The 20,733-nt window shown below is 49.8% G+C and overlaps 1 protein-coding gene across 2 annotated transcripts in view; it reads left to right on the top strand.

The window, feature by feature from the left end:
• LOC138447868 (complement C3-like) overlaps window positions 1-20,733 on the top strand; it is a 1,306,650-nt gene that overhangs the window by 422,687 nt on the left and 863,230 nt on the right. For both annotated transcript variants that reach the window (XM_069604330.1, XM_069604329.1), the window contains exon 17: window positions 20,092-20,301. In XM_069604330.1, the coding sequence (XP_069460431.1) occupies window positions 20,092-20,301 (210 nt within the window). The remainder of the gene's footprint in view (window positions 1-20,091; window positions 20,302-20,733) is intronic.

The following is a 20,733-nucleotide window of genomic DNA, read 5'->3' as shown; positions in this document are numbered from 1 at the left end:
TTGAATGTTATGCGCTTGATGAATTTGTTGAGTGCCCTCAGGTCCAAGATGGGTCTCCATTGACCGTTTTTCTTTCTGACGAGGAAGAATCGGGAGTAGAAACCTTTTCCCCTCTGAGAATAAGGTACTGGTTCTACTGCTGCCTTCTGGAGCAGTTTTTGCACTTCGGACATGACCTGTCTTAGCATATGCACTCTGCGAGATGTTGGAGGCAGAGAAGGAGGTTGGTCCAGAAATTCTAAGGTGTGACCCTTTCGGATCACCTGCAACACCCATTTGTCCGATGTAATTGACTGCCAGCACTGGAATAACTGGCTCACCCTTCCCCCCACCGGGGTGTGGTGAAGGGGGGGAGAAAATTGGTCGTCAGTTTTGCTTGCCTTGTGACTTCCCTTGGGCGGAGCCACGTCTGCCTCTATGGGCGTATCTGTTGGATGACTGATATTTATTGTCTTGGTACGTGCCGCCTTGTGCTTTTTGACCCTAGGAGGAACGACCGTATCCTCTGAACTTGGAAGATGAACCTCTAAAGGGACGAAAAGACTGATGGTCCTTACTTTTGTCCTTTAAAGAACTGATTGCTCTGGCTGTGTCAGTGTCTGTCTTGATTGCCTTCAAATGGTCGTCTATCTTTTTTCCAAAGAGATCTTGGCCATCAAACGGCATGTCTAATATCTGCGCCTGGACTTCAGGTCTAAAGTTAGTAGCCTTCATCCAGGCCTGCCTTCTGAGCACTGTGCCATGCGCCATCTGCCTGAAGCCTGATTCGGCCACATCAACCGCTGCGTCGATCATGTGATCCGATGTTGCTTCACCATCCGCGATTATCGATTTTGCCTCCTCCTGGAGCTCCGGTGGTAATTGCTTCGCCAAGTTAGACATGCGGAGCCAAAGCTCGCGATCGAACCTTGCGGTCATGGCCAGTGCATTGCCCGCTCTGATTGTAAGCGATGCAGAAGATGATACTTTCCTGCCCATGGCTCCCAGTTTACGTCCGTCCTTATCCGGTGGTGCCGACAACGGTGAGGAGGGGTTGGCGAGTTTCTTTCTGGCTGCCACTGTAATAACCGAGTCTGGTTTCGTATGACCCCTCAAACAAAGCGGTGCCGAATCCGGAGCTTTATATTTCTTTTCCGGCCTGGACACCAACGCCGGAGTCGATAAGGGCGTGGATAGAATCTTGGATCCGGAATCCCAGATGGTATCGAGGAGAGGAATTGTGGTCACTGTCCTCCTTCGTTTGTCCCTGTGCTCATAGAGCACTGATTGCCTTTCCTCCGAAGAAACCTGAATTTTAAACAATTCTGCGGCTTTACCTATAATGGTGTGGAACGAGACGAGATCATCCGGCGGTGAGGCCTTGCCCGGCGAGTCTCTCCTCCTGGGCTTCTCGACTACGTAGTCATCCCACTCACTGGGTGCGTCTGGCTCCTGTGTTATTTCTCCTTCTTCTGGTTCCGAGAATTCTCCAAAAGGATCCTCCTGCCAGTCTGATACCGAGATGGTGGACGGTACCATAGTAGGATCCACATCCGGGGATCGCGGTCTGTGCGATGACTGTGGTGACGGGACTCTTGTAGGTGAAGCACTGTGGGTGCTGCTCCTCGGTCTTCGAGCAGGTGATCTCATCCGTTTTTGCGGTCTACTCCTGTGAGGAGAGCAACCAGATGTGCCTGGAATCGGAGATGACTCTCTAGGAATAATTCCTGATTCTATAGGATTAATCGGAATTTGCTTCTCCCTTTGCCGTTTGTAAAATTCTTCTACAATCCTCTGCACGGATAACATGAGTATCGGGTCATGAGGATATTCGGATTCTCCCGTGGACGGGTGCCATGGAGGGCTGTATTGTTTCGGTAAGGGACCGATGGACTCTTCCACCACTTCCGCATCAGAGAATTCTTCCTGAAGAATTACATCCGGAAGTTCTGCCATGTGCCCCAAAGGTGAAAATTGCTGTACCAGTGGTTCAGTCTCAGTATTGCTTTCAATGACAGGAGTTTCAAATGTGGAAGGCAGTAATTCCTCCGTAACTGTCGAAATTTGTGGTGCCTCTGAAGGTGTTATGGACGATGCTATCTTCGTCGACGACCGAGATTTTCCCGTCGACGAGGGCTTCGCCGCCGACTGAGATTTTTCCGTCGACGACTGAGATTTTCCCGTCGACGAAGGCTTCGCTGCCGACTGAGATTTCCCCGTCGATGACTGAGATTTTCCCATCGACGAGGGCTTCGTCGACGACTGACATTTTCCCGTCGACGAGGGCTTCGTTGACGAATGTGGAGTGTGTTCCGTGGACGACTGCGTCATGGATGAATGCTTCGTGGACGAGTGGTGTTTCTTGCTCGTCGACGATTGCTTCGCGGTCGACATGTCCGATGACGATGATCTAATTGTCGACGATGTCTTAAGCGTTGTCGTCGTCGATGCTGGTTTCGTCGACGGTATGGCCGATGACGGGCCTTTACCTTGCCCTTCATTCGTGGGCGGTTTACCCGCCGACGACTGCCCCCCCCCCCTTTTTTGCAAACTCCTCCTTACCTCTGGAGGCAGATTTTGCTGACTTTTTCTGGCTTGATAAGTCAACTGGAGGCAGAAAGGGTATCAATTCCAGCTTCCTCTTTTTGGACTTGGGAGAGGAACTCCTTTCCACTGAAGAGGCCCTTCTCTTTGAAGTTTGTCTCTCAGACGGACTGCTGGATTGGACACGAGCTGTTCTGACAGACTCTTCGTCCGAAGATTGATCCCTGGATTCCAGGTATGAAAGGAGTCTTCTATGCCTGTCATGAAGGGTCTTGGTGGAAAAAGTTCTACAAATCTCACATTTTTTAATGTCATGTGGGTACAGACAATAAATGCAATGCTCGTGGGGGTCTTTGTAGTAAACCAATTTCTTCGTACACCTCGTGCAGTCCCTGAACAGGGAAGGCTTCCTGACAGTCTGAGGTGCCTCCATTTCTGAAGAGAAGTTCAGTCGACGATTTTGAGAGGAAAACAACAAGTTTTGTCTCCAAGGTTAATTGGAAAACAAAGCCCCTAAGAAGGGGAACAAGATGGAATATATTTTTTTAAATATATTCCACACAAAAGTAGAAAGAATTTGAAAAGCTCAGAGAGCTTGAGGATTCCTTGTGTCTGTTAGACTGCGGTGAAAAATCTGAAGATGGCTGCCGGGGGCGGAGCTTAAGCCCTGCCACCTCATTGGCTGGGACCATAAAGGACCAAAGTGAGGTGGAGGGACTACACAATGGAATGGATCATAGGCCATAATGGGCTATGTGCATGCACTGCTTGGTAGCAGTGTGTGTATATTTAAAAAAAAAAAAAAAGAAATTTATTATTAAATTTATCACCGAGGATTCCCAGTCTGACGACGGGGAATATTCAAGCATCTGAATCTATGAAAGATCCAATGCTGGAGAAATAACAAAGCTCCTCACCGTAGTGACTATCTTACTCCTAGTCCGTAGTCCCCTTTCCTCCATACTTTTGGTACATTCAGCCCAGTGGGACGGGACCGGAGCACTTTTGTAAAAAAGCATCAAATTGAAAAATGTGTCCTTCTTCTCTTTTTATGCGGGGTACCGTATGCGGCCGTAACTCCGCCGTCCTTAGCTCCACCCCGCGCATCACCCTTCAGTCCTTTTCTATCGCCAGGTCTGAGACCTTTAAGCAATAATAGAGGATACTTATTAGAGGGGACAGCGGGCGGGCGTATGGAGGAAAGGAGATAGTCACTATGGTGAGTAACTTTTTTATACTCCTACGTCCCGCCCCCTTGCCTCCATACTTTTGGGAGATTATCAAGCACTCCTCATAGGAAATACGGGAGGATGGGACTACCTTACTGAAAGAGGTTCTTAAGAACAGCCTGACCGAATTGGGCATCAGCTCTGGAGCTCAGGTCTAAGCAGTAATGATTACAAAAAGCTGATGGGGAAGCCCACGTAGCTGCTGTGGCAATGGTTCCCCAGGGAACATATTTATGGAAGGCAACGGCAGCGCCTTGCCCGCACAAGATGGCCATGAATTCCTATTGGAGACTGAAGGCCCTGAATGGTATACACCTCTGAATTACAGGAAGCAATCCATCGGGAGATAGTTGCTTTCGAGGCCGGCTTTCCTTTCGGATCTCCAAAGGTCACAAAAAGCTGGGAAGAGTTCCTAAGTTTAGATGTTCTGTCCAAATAAAATTTAAGAGCTCATCTGACATCCCAATTGTGCAACACCCTCTCGGTATCTAAGGCCGGGTATGGAAAGAAGACAGGTAAAGAAATAGACTGGTTCAGATGAAAATCAGATACCACCTTTGGAAAGAAAGATGGATTAGTTTGCAGGACAACCTTATCCTTATGAAAGGTGAGAAATGGCTGTTCTACAGACAAGGCCTGAAGCTCTCTTACACGCCTTGCCGAAGTCACCGCAATCAGAAAAGCCATTTTCCACTAAAGGAACTTCAAGTCCACCGTAGCCATGGGCTCAAAAGGTTTATGGCATAAGGCAGTGAGGACCACATTCAATCCCCACTTAGGATGCAGGGGTTGCGCACAGGTGGATAAAGATGGAATAGACATGCAAAGTGTCTTTTAATGACAGGGTTTGTCAATGAAAAAGAGCAAGTGTCTGTGGACAGGTAAGCGGCGATAGCCGACAAATAAGTCCTACAGGTATGCCTGAAGGTGCCAGATGAGAAACGAAAGACAGGACCGTGTCGATGGTAGCATCTCTGGGGTCCAGCTGCTTAGCTAAACACTAGTGACAGAACCAGAGCCACTTGCTCCTATATTGAGACCTTGTCAAAGGTTTTCTAGCCACCTGGACAATACACATATTATCCGCGAACAAGTTGAAACTTTCTAAGGATTTGAACTCAGGCACCAGGCCACCAAGTTGAATGATTATGGGAGGGGTGCAACATCTGCTGATCGCTCTGGTGAAGCAGGTTGGGAATCAGAGGAACACTGATCGGTGAGCACACTGACAGATGCTGAAACTTCTAAAACCAGAATCTGTCTGACCACCAATGGGCTATGAACAGGAGAGTGCAATTAGTTGTGTTTCTGAGCTTGCATAGCACCCGGTGAATCGGAGGAAGAAGTGGGAAGGCATAAGCCCTCATGTTGTGCCACAGAATCTCAAGAGCATCCCCCAGGGAAGAATCTCTGAGCCCGTTCCTGGAAGCACAAAGAGGAAGTTTCCTGTTTGATGAAGTCGCAAAGAGATCCACTTCTGGAGTGCCCCAATGGCGAGTTAAAAAGGTCGGAGAGGATCTCTGTGTTCAGTTACCACTCGTAGCTGACCACCACTCGTCGGCTGAGAGAGTCTGCAGTCACATTCAGTTGGCCCGGAATGGGCACTGCCAGCAGCCAAACACCATTCTGAAAGGCCCATTCCCAAATCTGAATGGCTAGATCTACAAGGGGATGTGACCTGGTACCCCCCTGCTTGTTGATGTAAAACATGGATACTACATTGTCTGTGCGGATGCGGACCACTTTGTTCACAATCACTGGCTTGAAAGCTTTGAGCACCAGGAAAATAGCCAGAAGCTCCTGTTAGGCAGAATTCTCATTCTATGGCTATTTCCCTTACCCAGTGACTCCCCCAGCAGCTTTGCTGGATTTCTGGAGTTTATTTTTTCCACCTGGTAAGAGTGTGAGCTTTCCCCCCACTCTTACCTGTGTTTTGCCATGTGTATTTTGACTGTTTTTGTGATTGTGGACTCTGGAGTACACCGCTTCAGTAGCCCCACTCTTTTGTGTGTTACACAGCACCTTCAGTGCAGTAACACAGGGTTGTCTCTTAGGCTTCCCACCGACTTCGAGAAAAGGTTAAAGTTGCCATTAACTTTACATAGTCACTGGGGGCGCGTGACTACATGGCCGCCTGAGTGGACGTGTTCTTGGACGGCTCCCGCAGATCCGATATTGATCCTTGGATATGAACGTGCTTCACTTTGCCACATGTGCCTGCCGCACACCTATGGATGCATGAACATCGGGGACACGAATGGAGCGCAATGAGGGCCCGCTCTACGGCGTGATGGGCGTGGAACGGATGTTGGAAGATTTGGAGAGCCCGAGTCTCGGGGCTGAAGAAAATGGCAGACGCGAACAAAGGACCATATAAACTGACCGCTGCGTCGCAGGGAAAGGTGGCAGGCAAGGCGCAGCGGAGACCGAGCCCGCCGTGTCCTGGCGGGACAGGTGGAGCCCAGCATGTGTGCCAGCAAAGGAAGACCTTTGCGGATGGGATGAGACCCTGCCAAGTCGGGATGTTGGCGACGGGGCCCACGGAGCGTGGAGGTGCGGTGTGAGATCGCGGGCGGCACTGTATACAGCCCACTCCAGGAGCAATACAGGCAGCTTAAGGACGCCCCTGACACGGCCCGGTTGGGCCCTAACACTAATAGCAGCCTAAACTTTACTAAAGCCGGGGGCCAAAAGTGGTGGGGCTTGCCCGCACTTCTCTGCCACAACACGATGACCAATAAACCTTTGAGAACAAAGGGCAAGCAACCCACGCTCGACGAATATGCCAGAACTTCGCCGGGTGCAGAAGGAGCCAGGAGCAAAGACAAAACCCCTGTGGGGGGCACAGCCACTATGGGCACGAACCAGGAGATTCTTGCTGCAATTGCCGATCTGAAAGTGTCCTGGGAGACCAAACTGGGACTGGCCATGACCGAATTGGAAGCAGCACTAAAGCTTAAAGTCGGGGCAGTGCAGGAGGAGGTGAATCTTCTCCTGCAAGATGTCAGGTCACTGGCGGAACGCACGGGGAACCTAGAAAAAGAGGTGGCCCTGAACACAGAGGACTGCGCAACCCACAAATCGGAACTTCACGCCCTAGTGCAACGTGTGGGGAACCTGGAAAGTAGGGCGGAGGAGGCAGAAGGACGCGCCCGAAGAAATAATATCTGTATCGTTGGATTGCCGGAAGGAGCTGAGGGACCCAACCCCACAGAGTACATTGAATCTATGCTGCTGCAGGAGATAACCGGGGGGGTGTTGTCCCAGGGGTTTGCTGTGGAAACGGCACATAGGGCCCTGACGTGGAGAACACCACCGGGGAACCCTCCTAGGCCGGTGATCGCCAAGATCCTGAATTACCGGGATCGCGAAAGAATTCTTCAACACTTTCGTAAAGGCGGAACAATACAAAAGGGGTCGACGAACATAACCGCATACCCGGATTACACCTTGCAGGTGCAGCGCAGACGCATGAACTTTGGGACTGTGAAAAGAAGATTGCGTGAAGCAGGCCACAGGTATATGCTGATCTACCTGGCAAAATTGAAGGTGTTCCATAAGAACAGAACCTTGTTTTTTGAAACCCCGGAGGACGCTATGGGGTGGCTGGACATGCAGAGAATCAGGTATCCAGACAGGAGAAGGAGTAGATAAATAATGGATGTCTGTGGCACCCAGGGTGTCACAGCCTAAGACAATGGGACTTGAATATAGTATAAGACATAGCCTTTGGGCGGGTGTTGCTAGGGCCATACAAGTATGCATGATCTGTTGGCACCGAGAAACCTTGATAATAGCGCGGGAGCCTTACAGAGCCTGCCCTCATACCTCCACAACGAGAAGTTTAGTTAGGTCACTGGTAGTCCGGTGACACCCTGCTGGGTTCCTGGCCTCGGCATTCCGAGGCAGGACCAAACGCGGGGGAGCCTGAGATCCAGGGATGGAGCTGGGCACTTGTTGGGCTTGGGTGGAGAGGGGGGAGGGAAGGGGTTGTGCGCAGTGGTTTAAAGTTGGGAAAGGGGGCGAGGGGGAGTTTGTCGGAAGTAGGAAGGGAGCGAGCCAAATTTTGTGTCATATCAGGCGGGAGGGGAAACTGGGAGGGGAAGCGGGATTCTTTATAAATGGCGTTGGGTAGCCTTAGAGTGGTCACCTGGAATGTGAGAGGCCTTAATAGCTATCTGAAGCGTAACAAAGTAATGATGTACCTAAGAAGGATGAAGATTGACATAGCACTACTACAGGAAACCCACATTACTAGCGAGAAACTGGAGGTGGTCAAGAGAAAGTGGAAAGGGAGCAAAACTGGAGCTACATACTCAGCTTACGCAAGGGGAGTAATCATATGGGTGGCACCGCATGTACCATTTCAACTGATTCAGTCTACGGAGGACCCGGAAGGAAGAATGATAGTAGTGCGGGGGATGCTGGAAAACCGGGAAGTGCGCATTATAAACTTATACGCCCCTAACCAAGATACAGCGGCCTATTTTAGGACTTTATACAGCAAAAGTAGCCCCCTATTGGGTAGCACGATCCTATAGGGAGGGGAATTTAACTGTACATTGAATCCTAAAGTGGACAAGTCAGATGGTAAACTAGACAAACCCACCCCGGCCGCAAAGGCGTTACAGGCCCTGCTGAGAGATTTTGGACTCGTAGACGTCTGGAAGCAGCTGCACCCTGCGGACAGGCAGTACTCACACTACGCATCACCACATGACCTGCACACAAGGCTGAATTATGTGTTTGCTGCTGCTGAGTTAGCAAGGGAAATGGTGGGCGCGGAATATAAGGCCAGAGTGCTTTCGGACCACTCCCCCTTAGTCCTGGAGTGGCATCACCAACCCCCTAGAGCGCAAATCCCAACGTGGAAGCTCAGAGCTGAGGCCCTGCAGGACTTGGGATTCCTGGAGGACCTGAGGGAGGCGATCACTGAGTACTTCGATATTAATACCGGAAGCATCCAATCTGTGGGAACCGTATGGGAGGCATTCAAAGTTGTGGTGCGGGGCGTAGCCATATCCAAATCCTGAGGGCTTCAGGGGGTATAGAACGGGACCTGCAAGAAATGGAGAGGGAGTTGGAAGACATAATGCATAAGGGGGAAAACTCTCGGGAGGATGGGGCAAGGATGAAACTGCTACAACAAGTCAGCAGTGAGCACTAGGATAGATTATGCAAGTTTAGCTATAAGAAGTATGTCGAAAGGCAGCATGCAGGGGGAGATAAGCAGGGCAGATTTCTGGCCTGGTTATATAAAAACGAAACATCACAACCAGTGATCAGGGAAATTAGGGGGGACGGAGGCCAGATCTGGGATACCCAAGAGGGAGTAAACGAAGAGTTCCTTAGATACTGTAAACGCCTTTATGAGGGACCAAGAGATCCAGGACACACTAGAAGACAAAGGCTTGCCCACTCTAGACGATCTGGAACGGGCAGACCTGGACGCCCCAATCACCTCAGAAGAACTAGATCCAGTGATCCAGCACCTGACTACATACAGAGCTCAGGGGTCGGATGGGCTCCCCAGCGAATTCTACAAAACATACAAATAAGAGCTGCTCCCCCCGCTGCTGGCCATGCTTAATGAGGCGTTTGAGCGTGGTAGGCTGCCAGAGTCCCTACGGGAGGCGGAGATCATCTCGCTGTTAAAATCAGGTAAGCCAAGCACAACCTGTGGGTCAGATAGAGCCCTATCAATGCTTAATCAGAACAGCAAGATCCTCACGGCAGTGCTGGCAAACAGGCTTAAGCGAGTCATCGGCAGCCTGATACACATTGAATATAACTGATAACCATAGGAATATAACTGATAACCATAGGAGACTTCACCACATTATTGACCACACAGAGAAGGACCCTGGCGAATTAGCAATCGTCTCGCTGGATGCGGTCAAGGCCTTCAACTCAGTGAGATGGCTTTGGTTGCTAGCAACTCTGAGAGAATATGGAATGGGTCCGGGGTACCTAAGGTGGGTTAAAATGTTATATAGTTCCCCAATCAAAAGGGTAAAAACGGGCGCTACCATCTCTGGTAAATGGCAACTCAGCAGGGGCACTAGACAGGGCTGCCCTTGGTAACCTATGCTATATATCCTAGCGTTGGAGCCATTGGCGGTATGCCTCAGACAACAATATGGGGAGATAGGGATCCACACTGCGGGATGCTCACATCTCATATCATTGTATGCTGATGACATACTTTTATATCTGCGCTTCCCAGAGGAGAACCTACAATATGTCCTGGAGGTGATGGAACGATACGCTACCCTCGTGGGCATAGAGGTGAACCCCAAGAAATCCAGCATGTTCCCCCTGGGGAGATACAGACGTGCCCTACCGAGGAGCCTACCGGGATTGCCAATACCCTGGCAAACCGAGTCGTTCCGATACCTGGGCATTGACATATACCACACGATTGGAGAAGAACACAAACACAACACGGAAAAGGCAGTTGCAGGCATTAAAAACAGCATGGGATTCTGGTCCAGACTACCCCTGGCCATGAAGGGGAGAGCGGCTCTGATCAAGGTGGTAGTCCTGCCTAGACTATTTACACTTTTTTGTAAACATCCCGTATGTGATCCCCAAGCGCTTCTTTGCCAGGCTCCACAGCCTGCGCAGGGGTTTTATATGGCATAACTCCAGAACAGGGTGGCCCTCTGGAAATTACAAAACTCGTGTGATAGAGGTGGTATAAACGTGCTGAATTGTGAGTTGTATTACTTGGTGGGACAGCTGCAATATGTGGCCAGGTGGTTGTCTGAAGAAAAAACGGCTGAAACCAGGCTGTTATGTAAGGATCCTGCTCCCTACTTCCTTAGAGAGACAGTGTGGTTACCTAAAACAAAGGTACTAGGAATGGCGAGGCTGCTGGTGCTTGGTTGGGAGGTGTGGCATAGAGCATGGCAGACTGTGGGATACCCAGCTCCGTTCTCCATTCAGGTGCTGCTAGTGGCGCTATGCAGAGAGGTCTCCCAAATGATAAAAGGGGTCAGCAGATACTGGGAACCGATGGGCCTGGCTACCCTTGGAGATATATGGCAGGAGGGGGAGGCATTGGACTTTCAGAGGCTAATAGAAGGCACTGGGGTGCATAAGGGCCAACATATCACCTATTCTAGAATCATTAAACGAGTGTGAGAAAGGTGGCCTGCGGCAAGCGCTACCATCGAGACGATGTATGACATCTCGGAGGGCGGGCATGAAATATCCCGTATATATGAGCTACTGGGGACCAGAGTGGGGAAGGAGTTGCTCCAACTGAGGCGAGATTGGGAAGAAGAGAACCCATGTCGGATGGGCAATGGGATAGAGCCCAAAGGTATCGTAAGAAGGTGTCCCGAAATGCGAGGCTCCAGCAGATTCAATTATTATATATCACTTATAGAGCATATTTGACCCCCAGTAAAATTGCCAGATTTGGTGGCCCATTGACACAGAAATGCCCTAGGTGCGGTGAGGAGGAAGCTGGGATGCAACACATGTTTTGGGCTTGCCTGGAGGTGGGAAGGTTTTGGACAGAACTGAAGGTACGCTTGGCAGGAAAAGGGATTACTCTGGAGGTGGAGTCAGCTTGGGCATGTATGCTTGGGGCTTTCCCAGACCACGCAACCTGAGGCACATTAGTAAGATGAAGGACCTGGCCTACATCCTGGCCAAACGGAGAATAGCTATGTGCTGGAAAGCAGCCCAGAGACCTAGAATAGAGACGTGGTGGGCAGACCTCATGAAGTGGGCAGAGGAACGGCTGCCTAGTACGAAGCAGTCAGCAGGGGGGGTGGAGGAGGTGGGACCCCTAATAGCATGGAGACAATTGGTGGCCTCAATGGCGGGCCCCTCCCAGGCCGTCTATAGTGATGATGACACGGAAGAGATATTGGAAGCTGACACGCCTGAAGATGAACAGGCTGATGACATGGACACAGGGGCTCGAGTTAAAGGGATGGGAGGGGGGAGGACAGAAGAGTGTATTCTGTAATGTAACGTTGTGAAACTTAAACTTGGAAGTCCTAATTGTTTGTAATGCTTGGAGTTTGTTATAAAATAATAAAAATCTTTAACAAATTAATAAATAAATAAATAAAAAAAACTTTACATAGTCACTTTTAACCACGGATCCAGTACACCCCATCTTATATGGAGAATTGGAAAGGGTTAATTCTTAGCCCTTTTTATCAGTGCCTCTTGCAGCATTGTTTCGCTGCCTTAACATTAAGACTTGGCGGGTGGCAGTGGTACCTACCCTAATTTTCCTACCGCGGTTATATTATATAACGTGGTAACGTTTTAGGCTATTTTGGTAGCCTCGAAATTTAAACCCGCTTGCCCAAATACTTTTTATTTTGGCTCCGGTTAGGTTTAATCGCCATTTCTTTCTGTTAACATCCTTCTTGGGTCTTTCTTTGTGCAGCAAACCAGGTTTGCCTCCTTTGTTCGCCGACCTTTGGCGGGCTTCTGACCAGAAGCCCTCCTTAGGCATCTGGGTGTCTAGGTGGGCTGAATGTGAGGGAGGGGTGTAGTCCTTGGAGACCCAAGTCGCACTTTGTGTTGATAGGCTGAGGTGGTTGTCCGGGCTGGATAATCCCCCTGCTGAGTGACTGACAGCCAGGCTGTATGAATGGGGGATTTTGGCATAAAAGGCAAGACTCTTGGGCTAGAAGGCAGAGTCGTCACCGGAACTGCAAGGAACCGAAGAGAAGTGGAGAAGAAGACGGCTGCTGCAACCCCGGATCCCGGTGAAGCTCTGCTGCAATCTTCTTCCCTTGAGCTCTTTCTTCCCTCCCTCTTATAACTTTTCCTTCCATTTGACAATATCGAAGTACTCTTGGCATCTCGAATCTCGAACTGTTCAACGTGTGATCCTCGGCAACTGCGCATCTGCTCCATTGACACTGGCACAGGCCTATTGACTTTAATCTGTATCTTTGAACGAGTCCTCCGATTCTCTTGCCTAGACAAAAGTATTGCTTGTGATTTTATCCCCTTTTCCCTTGTTTGAAATACTAAAGTACAAAGTGTGTTTTAACTTCCTGAGCATTTCTATCCGCGGGTACGCGTTAGTATCTCAACACCGGTCTGTCGAATCCTAATGTACTTACCTTGAATTTGCTGGAACAAGTGGAGTGGTTGTGTGTCGTGTATTTTACGTGTGGTTTTGAATTTATAGAAGTGAAGTGTTTTATGAACAGATGGTTTTAAATAAATGTACTTATATTTTTTACCTGAAACCTTGAGTCAGTGTTTGCTTGAGTCACAGTAATTGTGGTCCTTTGTGTAATCTCTACTACTGCTCATTTACTCTTGAGATAAGTATGGCTGCTCCGCTACTGCTACCACTTGAACAGTGTAGTCCGGGCTTGTACCAAAGGTGAACTTGTATTACCACCTGTGGTCTTAATTGTGTGTAGTGGTCCCTAAGGGCACTGCACAGGATTCTGCCCAACAGCTCCAGATAATTTATGTGAAATTGTCTGTCCTGTGGCGACCATAGGTCGAAAACCTGAAGATGATCCAACGTTGCACCCCACCCAATAAGGGAGGAGTCAGTCGAAATGGTCGTTTGAGGGGAGGGCTCCTGAAAATGAGCACCCAGCGACAGATTGCTGAAAGATGACCACCATAGGAGATCTGTCATCATGCAGGGTGGTACTGGAATCATTTTGGTGTCCGGGTCCACTGCCTGAAGCCAGGAGCTCTGAAGAGCCATCTGCGTGAGTCACATCAGGCCGGTGTGCTGCTGCGGAGACAAGGTGAGCGCCCCCGACAGCCACCCTTCCTGCGCAGCGGGTGCCTCAGGTACTGGTATGTCACTGAGTGACATCATGTCCAAGACCCGGTCATGGAATGGTCTGACAGAGCGGGGCTGGTCCTCACTATCCTGATCTGCCTGAGGCTTGTCCAGTACGTCAGGATCCGCCGGTTGCGATGCAACCAGCGTTTAATTGATGTCCCGCTCTGCTGGAGTCTTGTCAACTGGAGACAAAGGAGGCAGATGCGGAAGAGCTGGAGGCGGGCGGGGAGGTAGAGGCGGTACCGTTGCCGGGGTGACAGGTGCTGTGACTGGAACTGTCAGGGCAGGATGCAGCACCGGAGGGCAGCTCTCCCTAAAAAGACATTTGAAATACTCCCTCATGGGATCAGAGTTCATAAGACTGTGGAGCTTCCCGAAAAAGGCATCATCTGCCAAAACGTTAGGCGCTGGAGTGGGCAGAGGCAGCTCATGAGGGGCATACCCCCACGAACGTAGAGAGGAAAGCTGCCAAGAAGACTCGCCACCAACCCGGGTCTTCCTAGGCCAATGGGGCAGAAGTAGGAGGAAGCAAGACCATATGCGGTAGTGGCATCCGAGCACGCCAGTCATAAGGGGGATTCACACTGTCCCATGGAAAGGTTTGGCCACCAAAAATAAGGTTCCCAGCACCCCGCCGTCAATAGCGTGGGTGCGAGCGAAGAATCCAAAATGGCCGGCATAGACCACGCGGGAAGGCCCGCCATTTTGTTAGGATCTGAGGAGAACTGCGTCACATGTGTGGATGAGGTAGGTAACTCCACAGACTGGTCAGGGGGACTTGATCAAAACTTTAGCCTTGACACAAGGATCCTCGGCAGAGCCAGTACTATGGGGCCTGGGATGTTTATTAGACATCCTGACGTGACCCCTTGAATTAACCTACAAGAGAGGAACCTTGGCAAAGCTGGTAACAGAGGAGAAATGGTCATGTGCCCCCTCAACAGAACCGGTATCACCGCGAGCGCGGGAATGTTGAGGAATCCACTTCACAGACAAGACCTTAATGGGTCTCTCAGTTCAGACGGTACACACCTTAGCCTTAATGAGAGGAAACTTGGAATGGAGTCAGGTCTGTATAGCTCCCCCGAGAGGGGCCTCGAACCGTGGTTCGGTACAGAAAGCCTCAACGGAGGCCTCAGGGCGCACCTCAGTGTCTATACGGGAAGCTCCAGACAAGGAGACCTCGGAGAGAACTCTGGTACCGAAAGCCTCAACACGAGTGGACTGGCTATTAGCTCCTGATTTGTGAATTTAGGATTGTAATCCGGTGTCAGCAGGCCCCTCCCAGGAACCCTCATAGAAAACCCTGGTACTCCTATTAGGCCTGCGAGGCACCTCAGGGGAATCCCTGGTAGCAGAGCTCTTGAAGCCCCTCCCGGACCTGGAGGCCCCCGGGAAAGTGTCCCCCGGCCGGGGTGCCCTAAAAGGAACTTACCGGGCGTCTCTTCTTTTCGTTGATGAAGAGTTGAAAATGCGGTGGAAGAACTTGCTGGATGATATCCTCCCACCGACGAAGACGACCCTGAAGTGCCTGGACCGAAAGGGATGTGCAGTAGAAACACGAGCCCCAACGGTGATCCGGTTCCAGACACTCCAAACAGAAAGAATGGGAACCCGCCCTAGCGAAGCGACGTTCGCAAGAGGAACAAGAGACAAATCCCAAACGATCTGGTATAGACGGAGGACTAGGCGACTGCAGAACCGGAGCAGGAGAGAAGGACAACAGGAAACAAGAAAAATGTCTTCCCAGTGATGCAAGTGCATCCAGCCCCGACCGTGCAGAGAAAAAGACTGAAGGGTGATGCGTGGGGCGGAGCTAAGGAGGCTGGGGTTTCGGCCGTGTGCAGTACCCTGCGTAAAAAGAGTAGGCCAAATGTTTCAATTTGATGCTTTTTACAAAAGTGCACTGGTCCCGTCCCACTGGACGGAATGTCCCAAAAGTATGGAGGAAAGGGGACGGGACGTAGGAGTACATTGATTACAGAAATGGGCCAAGGTTGGAGCGAGAGTGTGAATGTGGTCCTTGGTGGTTCTGGAGGATCAGGAGGGCACCTGTTTGGACGACACTTTCATAGATTGGACTTGTATAGAAACCTCGTCAGGTATTGTCAGAGACAAGGAGGAGAAAGGAGAAGGAGAGGGAGTGATGGCAAAAGGTGGGCCGGGAGAGCAAGAGGTAGAGGGAAAGGAAGAGGAGTTAGAGGACAGGATATCCTGAGTTTTAGCGGGATAGTGTTTCTGAGGGATAGAGTTTCAAATGAGAGGAGAGTAGAAAGTGGTCAGTCCAAGAGGTGAGAGTGGTGAAAGGGTTAGAGAGGGGGATGTCTGAGGTGAGTGTGTCGGGCCAGAGGGCAGAATCGAAAGAGAGAGAGTGTCGCAGAGGTTGCAGAAAAGCCCAGAGGAAGGATTAGAAGCATCCAGGTGGATCTTGAGATCGCTGACGAGAAGTTGAGCAGTAGAGGCAAGAAGAGAAGAGGAGGGGTTGCCCATTCAGTGAGAAAGAGGCCGACCTGGGCAGGTGGCCTGTAGATGGTGGCCACAGTTAGAGAGAGGCCAGGAGAGATAGGGAGCCTGCAAACCAGGCATTTAAAGGAGGAGTAGGCCTGCATAGGGATTATAGAGGCTGGGTCCCACTCCAGAAAGATCAGAGCTACTCCACCTCGAGGTCAGTTGGTTCTGGGTTTGGAGAGGATCTTGTAGCCCACAGGAAGGAGAGTGCCAACGCTTGTGACAGAACAGGCTGTAAACCATGTCTTGGTGAGAGCAAGGATATCTGGGTTGAGATCTTCAAGGAGGTGACAGAAGTCAGAGGAGTGTTTGACAGTAGAACGAGAGTTCAGAGTAGTGACGTGGAGCAGATTGCCACATTTGGAAGACTTCCGTGGAGGCTTGAGGTACACCCTGCAGAGGTAGTAGAGGGGCCAGAGAGTGGACAGAGGAGGAAGATGAGGGTGTCAAAGAGGTGGCGGAAGGAGTATCAGGAGAAGGGAGGAAGTTGATGACACGTGGGAAACGCCTATCAAAAAGGAGGAGATTAGGCTGAGTATCCTGAACCAAGACAGTGCCGTTAAGAGAGACGTTAATGAAGGTCTTGGAGGAGTGAAAGGGGGCCAAGAGGACTTCCCACCTAGTGCCATCCTTAATGTGAGAGGAGGAGGAGAAAGGAAAGAGAACAGAGACCATATGAAGGGTCCATAGGTCTGGAGAGGGGACGACAAAGAGGATGTCAGTGAGAGTCTGTCTGAAGGAAACACTAGTGTAGGTATAAGCGATAGGGAGGCCTGGGTTAGAGAACAGGATGTCCCTCTTGAACTTCTTCCTTCCAGACTTAGTGAGAGGGATAGGGTAAGAGATAGAGTGGCAGTTACAGAAGATCAGAGACAGATAGCACCGTAGGGGGTGTGAAGGAGGTAGGTGGAGAAGGGGGTGAGAGAAGAGAGAGAGACGTACAGCCTTGTGGCACACAGCTCAGAATGTGCAGGGGGATGAGGAGGACAGGGACCGGGGGTCACAAGAACGGAAGAGACAGAAGGGAAACAAGTAACTCACAACAATGAACGGCACATCATGTGGGAAGGGGATATAGGTGGGAGCCTAGAAAGAACCAGCAATAATGCCACAGTTACCGGAATGCGAAACACCCGGATTCGACTTTCCCAGAAGAGGGAGAAAAAAGGCATGTTTTTTAGCACAGCACAATACAACACACCCAGATTCGGCAGCTGCAGGCTACATGCTACCTTGGCAGACACCACTGGAGCTGTCTTTAGCCTCTGGTCCTTGGCTGAGGGGGCTGCAACAGCATGGGGTGCCTGGGTGGCTGATTTAAAGGGCCCGCCAACCAATGGGAGTTCAGTAGGAGGGAGGACCTCTCTCAAGGAAGCAACTGGGACAAATGGAGGGGGTAGTGGGCACGCGGACGCTGCAGCGCGAGAATACAACTTTTACAAATGCACAATTTACTGTGACAAGGAGCACCTGTCCTCACTCCAGCATCAGAGAAGTTGACGTTGGTGTTACCTTTTGATGGTGAGGATGGCCTTTGGGGACAGATGCAGAAAACACATGGCAGTGCATACTTACCTGTTGTCTCGAGCAAGGGGTTTGGGCCCTGGGTCCTCCATGTCGGAACAGGTCCAAACAGGAATTGGCCCTTTTTTTGTCTGCCCTTCACTTTGGGCGCCCAGGTGAGAGACGCCACTGATCTAAGAGTTAAGAGCAGAAAGGATGAGGCAGGGCTAAGGAGGCGGGTGGTGCTTGGGCTAGGTGACCTAGATCCACTTGCACCTGCTCACCAAAGGTGGCCTGCACCAAATGGGCCTGCAGAGAGAGACAAAGTGCTTCTGGGTACTGCAGCAGGGTCCCCGATGACTGAGATAAGGCCAACAGCATGGTCATTGATAACAGTTGTAGTTTAGCATACAGGGAACTCTGGAGATTTCCCGGTTGGCCTCTCCACAACAGGCCTCTTTTGAGTAGGTATTGAGATGTGCGGCTCCTCTTTCCCTCTTGTCCATATACCCCAGCCCCTTCCATGTGTTCTCATCTGCCACATCGTTTTGATGGAAATAATTTGTTATACAGGGTAGAGGTTGTTATTCCTCACTCTTAAAAACTGTAATATGTCTGTTTTTGTTGTTTTACAAATTTGTTTCCATTTATAGGGACCAATTTGCTTTAAAATTCAGAATTTGGGCCTGTTTTTCCATATTTTTTTGTCCCTCCTTACAATGTATTATTATTACTATTATGGTCTTTATTGAGCGTGGACCTAGCTACGTTAAGCAATTGATCGCTGTACAACCATGGGGGAAGAACACAGTGAGGGAAGCAGAGAAAAAGGAAGCAGGGAGAAATTGGCAGCAGACGATCTACAAGCAACCAGGGGAGGAGGCAGCGGGGAGCAGATCACTGAGTCTCAGGTAGAGTGTGGAGTTAGGGAGGAGCCATTACATGAAGAGGAAAGTCTTGAGCTGTTTTCTGAACTGTAGAAGCGTGTGGGCGAGTCGGCTGTTGATGGGGAAGAAGTTCCAGGGTCTGGGCGCGTAGACACAGAAGGCCCGTCTTCTGGTTCTTTCCTTCCTGCACCGTCAGAGTTCAAGTCTGCACATTTCATTACTTCTGGTGGATCACAGGCCTCCGGAGATTCTGAGTTTCACAGTGAGGTAGCTTGATTACTTCAGGGTGACAGCCTTGTAGATGATGCAACAGGATTTGAAGATAATACAAGCTTGTAGCGGGTGCGAGTACAGTTTGATGAGGGTCGGGTGAGGTGGTCAAATTGGCAGGGTCCTTTAATGAGTCTTACTGCAGCATGCAGGACACATCTCTGGGGTGCCAGGGTAGTTTCTGGAGGGCCTTCCAAAAGGGCAATTCCACCATCCAGGTGGGAAAGGACCAAGGCTTTGACAGAGGATCTGAAGTTGTTTTCTGGGATGAAGAGCTTGATTTTCTGCAGAAGAGAAAGTTGGTACCAAGCCGTTTGTATCTCCCTTGCTATGTGTTGTTTGAACGTGAAGTGTCTGTCAATGTTGAGCCCAAGGGACTTGGCAATGGTGGCCAGCTGGGAGGTGAAGCCCTAGAGGTTCATAGTGTATTATGGGGCTACTTTGAAAAAGGTTTCCAATGCCACTTTTGGCTCCCAGTCCACCACTGACTGATAGCTAGATTCACTGTAAGGGCATGTCCACAAGTTGTTGTAGCCGCTATGGGTAGCCTCAGAGGATTGCAACAATGCTGGCAGGTTCCCTCTGCCTAGGGTAGCATCACAGGCTATGCCCTGCAGCCACTGCTAGTAGAGTCGTTGTGTCCTGGGCCAGCATCATAGCTGTTACTCACTCATTCAAGATATGGCAAAACATTGTAAATATATTAATAACTTGATATACTTGATATATATATATCGTGAATATATTGTGAAGACATGGAGGAAAAGAAAACCGCACTCCAAGCATGAGGTCAGCAGGTCCCAATGGAAAAATAACAAACTCGGATCCAATAAGCAGAATGAGTTTGATATATGGTAAAAAAAAGTAGTAGGCAAGACACAGCAAAACACAACAGGACGCCAGGGCAGTGTCCTGAACGACGCGTTTCGCGCTCCTCTGAGCGCTTGATCACGTTAGGGAGATGTGAAAACAATCACAGTACATATTGCAAGTTTAGTCCTTTTGCCATGTTGCCTAATTCCACACGCTGACAGCTTTGTCACGAGACCATGGCAGCCATATTAGAATGTAGCGGTGCCTTGCATTGGTCGTATACAAAACAAATTTAGAAGAACCAAAATAATGCAAAATGCAATGGAATGCATCATGAAACATGCAGGGTAATCATCCTAATAAAATAAAAGGGACGCATATTGAGATACGTGTCAACAAAGCACAATAACCCACAACTGTAATATAAAGTGCAAATGCATTCCTATGTCAACATACGAACAATATATGTATAGACTGTAGCATGACCTATGGTCATGTTGCAATGATTTAGTGTGAAATTAAAGTATGTATTGATTTGTGTTCCGCTGTTTTCCTTTTGCAGCACAACAGTACCAGATCCAGCAGCACAGGAAGTGCTGTGAAGATGGCATGCACGAGAACCCAATGGGATACTCCTGTGACAAGCGGGCCACCTACATCCTCGACGGCACTGAGTGCACAAAGGCTTTCCTTGACTGCTGCAAGCACGTCTTTGAGAAACCTGCAAAACAGAAGCTTGTCCTATGGGCAAATCGCAGACCTTTGATCAGGCGTAAGAGCTCACATGCAACCTACTCAAGTTGTATTTGAAAAGCATGCTAGATAGTACTATAAAAGAGACAAACTACTTATCTCATGTAATGTTCTTTCAACTGAATGTTCCTCCCACGTATTCTTCATCTTTGATATACTCCGATATTCTGCTTGCTGCTCAGAAACCTTTCACAGCAGAGGGCGGTGTGTATGGTCATCGCTGTCTTCGTGTCCCTCAACGGCCTCTGTCTGTCTCAAGTATGACGTTGGCACTGGTATACAAGGCACGCACCGCGCCAGTTGCATCAGTTCATGTTTTTCCTCTCCTCGGTACAGCAGTCTCGAAGATGAGAAAGACGTGAGCATTAACAGAGAGGAAGGTGTAAATCAAGAAAACTCTCTCTTGACAGAGAGGATGGCTGGGAGGAGTGACGTGGTATATGTATGAAGA

Source organism: Ambystoma mexicanum, chromosome 3q (assembly GCF_040938575.1).
Source record: "Ambystoma mexicanum isolate Mex_15411 chromosome 3q, UKY_AmexF1_1, whole genome shotgun sequence".
Classification (NCBI taxonomy): domain Eukaryota; kingdom Metazoa; phylum Chordata; class Amphibia; order Caudata; family Ambystomatidae; genus Ambystoma; species Ambystoma mexicanum.
The sequence above is the reverse complement of the archived record's forward strand: the minus strand, read 5'-3'. Positions and strand labels throughout refer to the sequence as shown.